Source organism: Psittacula echo (genome assembly GCF_963264785.1).
Source record: "Psittacula echo genome assembly, chromosome: 4".
In the NCBI taxonomy this organism is placed as follows: Eukaryota; Metazoa; Chordata; class Aves; order Psittaciformes; family Psittacidae; genus Psittacula; species Psittacula echo.
Genome location: NC_137738.1, coordinates 87,438,873 through 87,446,354, shown reverse-complemented (window position 1 = coordinate 87,446,354; position 7,482 = coordinate 87,438,873). Strand labels below are relative to the sequence as shown.

Genomic DNA, 7,482 nt, shown 5'->3' with positions numbered 1-7,482 from the left:
CACTAAAAACAATGCCTTGCAATAGAATATATCAGGGAATATAATAATGAAAAAAAAACCAAACCAAAAGCAAAAAAGCCATATATATATAAATATATATTTATATAGTCCTGTTGAAGCACATGTTGAAGGAGATAGATACGTTGCCCCTATCCTATTCATGAGGAAGCTAAGACAGAGATATGAGAAATGGTTTGCTTTGTACCACCTATCAGGTGAATGACTCAGCTGAGAGAAGAGCCTCCCATGAAGCATTTTTTAATTCAGGATTCCAAAACATTTTACAACCATGGATTTTATTTACTGTATCGTCTACACATGGATAAATTCAGTTGCAGAAAGACTGAAAAATATTCAGTGAGAGAACCCAGACCCATAATTCTGCAGTCAGTGAAGCACATTTCATTGTAACAGATTGGGACATGGAGTATTTCTGAAAATGCCATTCAAGTTTCTGCATAATTCTAAACAGTTCCTACATGACCCCCATGTAAAAATGGATTTATTTCCATAATTTAGTCATTTGTGCAGCAAAAATGCATTCCACAGACGTATTGTTGCTTAGATTTTAATAAAAAAATATATTTCTGTTTTTCAGATAAACAGATATATCAGATAAACAAGAAAAGTCAAGAAATAAAATCTCCAGAGAGAAACAATCAATTTATGAACAACAACAAAAAATACTACATTTTTAAGCAAAGTACTTGATACAGACTTTATCATTCCAGCTAAGTCCCTTATCTTAAAGTGAAATGTACATAGTAATCCAGCTGAAGACTCAAGACAAACAACGTGCATACTCATGACCAACCATCAAAAATCACATTTAGTTATACCCTGTTTATTGTCTTCTGGAGTTTGTAACACAGAAGAATAATTTATTTACCTGAAGGTGTAGAATGTGCATTGACACTGCTCTTCCTGAACCATTGCTACTTGGTTAGAAGTTTGCATATTAAATTTTAATCCAGTGCATATGGGCACAGGCAAGGGTTTATTTCCTGTTCTTCACAGGAAGGATATCTGTAATCCAGTAGTGAAATAGAGACGTGATTATCTTGGTATGATCTGAAACAAAGAAAACACATTCCTCCTGAAATACTCTTACAACATTTCTGAACATTAAAGACCTGTATGAACATCTGTCTCCATTCCATATTAGCATTTTAGCAAAAACAATGCAGATATTGGAGCTTAAAGGCTAATACATATGAATTTCTAGATAAAAGGTACATTTTCTTTTAGTAGGTCACTTACTTGTATAGGAAATTATTTTGGTTCTATTTTGCAATGTCCTATTTGTATGATTCAATAATTCATTAAAAAAAGGAGATCAAAATGGCATGATCATATCAGTAAAGCTAAAAGAGTGCAATCTTCTCCACTCCTTTCTGTCTGCAGAGTAATTTCACACATTACTATTTCACTTACAATAGCACTTAGAAGACTCAGTTGAGAATGAGTTGTCTTGTACAGACAGCTGCATTAAAACCTCAAAATGCCATGGCTTCTTAATTCAGAGATTATCTATGTGACTTTATTTATTTTTAACAACAAGACTTTCTACAGCATTTATCACATAATATCACATTTAAGATGATTCTGTAATGTTATGCTAATATAGCTTTCACAGTTAATTTCCTTTTCTTTGAATGTTCATTCAAAAGAAAAAAAAAAAGAAAAAGTATAAATTTAATAATTTTAGGGCCTGTGCATTGTTGGCACACAGTGACTGTATTACTTCTGGTCTGCACAATGTACCCCCTCACTCCCCACAATGGAGATATATATATTTATATATAAAGGACAAGTCTCCTGAAAAAGGGAGTTAAAGGAAGCTTCTAGCTCTTTTGTGAGTGATAATTTCCTAGGCAACAAGGGAAGAGTATATTTGAGACATGATACTAACCAACAAAGGGAAAATGTTAATAGAGAATGGAATGAAGTTGATGAGTAGAAGCTGAATGAGTTCATAAATTAGGAGGTAATGACTTTTTTTTTTAATTAGGTGATCACCTATGCTTTAATAATTGATGTGAAATGGGAATTAAGTAGCCCTCATTTCAAAAGATACAGTTTCCAACCAGCAAATGGAGCGTTACTTCCAATGACAGCTCTTCTCCTCTGCTCACTGCACTGTGCACCATCATGAAGGTCTCTGGCTTCCTTTTGCAAATGGCCACTGACTTTCTGACAGAGATCAGCCAAGCCCCCATCACAAGAATGTATGTCTATTTGACTTCTAAACATTCTCTTCCCTGCTCTTCCAGAAGACTTTAGGGAGAGGTAAGTACCTTTTGTTAAAGACCACCAAATAAATGGAAATAGTAATAGGACATTTTGTTCCTTTTTACAGTCTGTTTTAATCTCCTTGGGGATTTTCTCTTCCTACAAATTTTTTCAGACCCTCCAAACAACCTTGTTCAACCTTTATTTGATCTGACTGCATATATTGGGATGTAGGAGCTTAAGACAAAACAGAAACTTTTTTCTTCATTGTTTCTTTTGGTTGAACCGTGATTCCCAATATGAATAACATGCTAAGAGGTGTGAAGGAAATATCAGAACATGATCTTGAAACAGTGTTTTTCAATTTGTGGTCTGCAGACCTTGGGCAGTCCATAGCTTTACTCTAAGGGTCTGTAAAAAGTTACTAAGAAAAGCAAATTCATTACCAGCAGGCATCAATTTGCCAAGTTGCCTACCGCCCAAGTAAGACTTGGCTACTCATATATATATTTTTATATATATATATATGAGGAAATAAAAGATATATAATGGTATGTTTACTTTGTAAAGTTTACTAATGGAAAATGTACACTTATATGAAAGGGACAGATCACATCTCATTTTTTAACTACTCTTTCCTTCCTTGAATTAAAAACAAAACTGAGCAAAACATAACACCCATTATGCCTTTGATGCTGGTATCTTAAGCAGAATCATAACCATGGGAAAAACAGTTAACATAATGCTCCTTGAACTGCCGGGAAGAAAATAGGTTTCTTTTGTAAAAATACACCTTGCTAAAATTAAGAAAAATTGTTTTCTTTTCATCATGCTAATAAGAAATGACCTTTTCTTCTAGTACAGCATGCCCCAGTAAAAACAAACAAACCAGGAAAAAGGCAGGATAATCAGAAAAACTTGTAAAATACAAAAGAGATTAATATAGTGGACTGTACATCTTTATAAACAGCCCTAACCTGTATTTCTATAATAAGAACTTGAATTTGCTGAGACAATAAGTTTTTGTAATAACTCTTTTATCACCTGATCATTGGGAATGAAATCTAAAATTAAAAAAAAAAAAAAAAAAGGGCAAGATGACCTATTTTTGAGCCAAAATTAGAAAAAAAAGTATAATTAAAAGCCTTATTCAAGGTAAAATTTGAGAGCACTATGTTCTCATTCACTGGAATTCCTGAATTACAAATAGAATCCATTGTTAAACCCTGCTGAGGCAAATTATTACCTACCAGGTGTTTAAATATCCTTTAATAATTTATATAAATGTATTTTCCTCTTTCCTATGTTGCTGTATCTCATGAATATCAAATCAACTACCACTGTTACACCACCATGAACTTGGAATGAATTAGAACTGAGCCTGGAGTGACAACGGTTCCTAGGGAAAAAAAGTCAAATGGAAGAGTAACTATTTCAGGCTGTATTAGAAGAAACAGAGAGAAATTTAAAAAATCACTGTTCTGGTTCTGTCTGGGATAGTTATTTTTCTTACCAGTAGCTGGTGCAGTGCTGTGTTTTCAACTTTGGTCTGAGAATAAGGCTGATAACACACCAATGTGTTAGTTGTTGCTAAGTAATCTTTACCCTGATCAAGGACTTTTCAGTTTCATGCTCTGCCAGTGAGGAGGGGAACAAGAAGCTGTGAAGAAGCAGAGACAGGACACCCGACCCAGACTAGCCAAAGGGGTATTCAATATCTTTTGATTCTCCTCCCCATCCCTCCGGGAGCTGGCGGAGGAAGGGGAGGGAGTGAGCGAGCGGCTGCGTGGTTCTGGGTTGCCGGCTGGGCTTAAACCACGACACATGCTCAGTGGTTTGATGGCAATAATAATTTGATGGCAATAATGGCAATTGGGGGGAGTCACCCAGAAGGGACCAACCGCTGCCTGGGTTGGGCTGGGTATTGGTCAGCAGGTAGCGAGGAACTGTACTGCGCATCACTTGGGCTAATTGGGCTAATTCCTCTCTTTTTTCCTATTATTATTATATTTTATTTGGTTTCCATTATTAAACTGTTCTCATCTCAACCATGGGGTTTACCTTTTTCTGGGGGGAGTGAGCAAGCAGCTGTGTGGTACTTAGTTGTCAGCAGTTGTCAGCATGACAGTCACTCAGAAAATTGTCTTTTACTTTTCAAGAGACAAATACATACACAAAAAAATCAGGGTAGTTGCATGGATTTGTTTCTAATTTGCTTGTCTCCTTTTCTCTCTTCAGTTTGACATTTTTTGCTATATTAAACAGAGCAGCTTGCCTCAAGGCTGCAAAGTCAAAAAATATTCCCACTGTATTGAGCAGAATTTGGATAGCACCCGTAAAAAATATCCTGAATGTGGTCACTTCAACAGTTCCATTTTGATTTAATCAAGAGAAGCTGAATTAGGTAATTTAATAAAGGCCCAATACCTGATGAGTCCTACTTAGTTTGCAAATATATATTAGATCCAATGAGACTATCTGATTATAATTAAGATCATAGAATCTAGGCTTGAAATTAATTATTGAATGCACAAAAGGATTTTGGTCCATGTATCTGTGGATATTTCAGGTTTATCAGAACCTTAAGGGTTGTCATACTTCATATCAACATTTTAAAGAATACATATGCACTTTTGTAAAAGTGTCCTTTTCAAAATGTGAAATGTGATCAGCTATGATGAGTGCTACACGCAGGAATTCTCTCTTTTCTGTCTTCACAATGCACAGCATGTAGTAGGCTCCAGTTCTGACTGGGATCTTTAGCCAGTATCAGTAAATTATTTAATGATATTACAAGCAGCAGTCTCTTCTTTGAATGTTACTGCTAAGTGTCTGATGGCTATGATTATAATTACTCTGTTGCCACACTACTACCAGCTCAGTCATTACTTGTCAAAAGACTTAGAGCACAATCTAAAATGGTTGAGATTCCCTCATGCCATAGGAAGTGCTCTCAACTGCGATTAAATTCTTTGGGAGTCAAGATAATTCAGCACATCTGTAGATTTGTCTGATGCTGCAACGAAAGTGCTAATGACAAGCAACAGTGACTTTTTAAATGAAGACTACTTGTAAAATGAATTATTATACCTTTAATGCACCATGTGCTGATCCCACATTCACTTGAGGAACTATTAACTATCCAAGAAAAAATTCTACTAAAACTATAGGGGTTGTAATAGAGAACAAAAGAGGCATGAGTGAAATCAGACTTGTGCCTCAGAGATGAAAAGATTTAGCAACTGAATAATTTTTCTTTTTATGAATGACTTTCTAATGTATTTTTTTATAAAGAGTAACTTTATGTTTTTACATAATGAAATTTTTTAAAAACTTAAACCAGAAGTTCATATTTAAACAAAACTAAATCTGTAAATCAAGCTTTGGCATGCAAAATTGATGTGTTAAAGAAACCACGTAGGTGACCAAGATGATGATGAGCTTTATTGATTCTATGCATGGAAAATTAATCTTTAACTGGATGAGTGAAATCTCCAAGATAAACAAGTTAATTCCTGTGATTTAAAAAGCCCAAAGAGAATGTAAAACTTTACATAATGTAATGTTACAACTTTAAAAATATTGTTTTAAGAACCTGAGTAATTTTGTACTCTAGAGTTGCTGCAAAGTATGAAAAGTTTCTATACTGATCATAACCAAACAAGAAACAGTGACTCTCACTGTATTTTCACTGGGAATTATGCTTTCAGATCTTGTACAAGCATATATTTACCACTATGTAACTACTTATAGCTTCCTAATAAAAAAAACCCCAACTTGACAAATCTGAATTTTAATCCACACAATAAAGAACATCAGTGAATGAATGTAAGCAAATGGGAACCTACCAGGAGGCATCATGGATTGTTCTTCGAGCTGTTTCAAAGCATCCTTCAATCTCTCAATATCCTGTAGCAATACAAGGGATTTCAACCGATGTAGAAGTGTCACATCCGAGGAAGAGATGGTGCGAGATTCAAGATACTGCAAAAGCTCTTGGGCAGCTGCTGCATTTACAGCAGAATCTGTGCATCTTGATTTACCTGGAAAAACAATTGGAAAGCCAGATTAAAAATGTTCAATAAGTACAGAGAATATTTGAAATTATACTTTCTTTTCAAAGACAGCATCTTCCTTTTTAGTATAATGTACAAATCTCTGACACTAAGGAGGAGTTTGCTCCTCCCATTTTTTCTTAAATATTAAAACAATGGTAAGAGGGCAAAGTATCAAATTCCAAAAGTAAAAAGGACTCTAATATTCATATTGATTGGAATGCAAGAGGAATCTAAATTTTCAAGACTAGCACAGGAAGAATGTTTGATGAAGAAAGTCTGCTGTGGCCAAAGTACTGTGGTTTTGCTCCTGGCACACTGTGTATTTTAAAAGTATACACACGCAGACAGGGAGCAACTCTGCTGCAAAGCACTTCTGGAGGCATCCAATTATCTTTTAATTGTACTTTCACATATCTATTTAAAGAGCAGATATTACAGCATGTATTACAGCAGAGAAGGACACACATTGTTTGTATAGTACTAAAGCATAAATTCATTCTTCCATTCCAGTAACAAAGTATAGTCTGTCCCTTTAACCAGGCTCGCTCTAATTCTTGTTTTTTATCTGCAAGCCAACTGAGAAGAACAAATTTTTCCCAATTCACCTTTCTGATGTAAGTAGAAGGAGTATAATCTACGACACCATTTGAAAATGCTGCTAAAAGCAATGGCTTCCAATTTCGTTTAAAAAAAAATGGGGGAGTGTTCAAGTCACTCAACTAGAAAAGGCAAACAACATAATGTCACTTCTATATATAAACTGGGATTGGCCTAACAAGGAAGTTAGTCACACTCTGCTTTATGGATGTGACATCTTATCTGCAGATGAACTTACTTTTACCTAAGAATTTCTCTCTCTGGATTCCAAGGTCCTCACTGGCTCAACCTTCTGATCTGAAAGTTTGACACTGGGGCCAGTCAGTCTGCCAAAACCTGAATGTGACTTCCAGGAAAGCTGGAACCTTAACACTTTTTCTTAGAATTATGGACAACTGACCAACTTAGAATTATGGACAACTGTTCTGGGTCATGTATTAACAGCAGAACCATTAACTGAGTTTGCGATCTTGCTCAGTTACTCCAGAGTTCCACTACAGCAAATGCATGTAGCTTAGCTTACATTTGATTAGCCATACAGCAGATGTAGTAAAATTCTTATTTTTGGTGATGGAGGTACACTAGCCAGAGAGCA

The 7,482-nt window shown here is 35.3% G+C and overlaps 1 protein-coding gene across 1 annotated transcript in view; it reads right to left on the bottom strand.

Annotated features, from left to right (window-relative positions):
* Positions 1-933: 933 nt before the first annotated feature.
* ERICH1 (glutamate rich 1) overlaps positions 934-7,482 on the bottom strand; it is a gene marked incomplete at its 5' end in the record, with an annotated part of 75,245 nt that continues 68,696 nt past the window's right edge. Inside the window, 2 exons of the mRNA XM_080615926.1 lie at positions 934-1,071; positions 6,081-6,275. Coding sequence (XP_080472052.1) covers positions 998-1,071; positions 6,081-6,275 — 269 coding nt within the window. The 3' untranslated portion in view covers positions 934-997. The remainder of the gene's footprint in view (positions 1,072-6,080; positions 6,276-7,482) is intronic.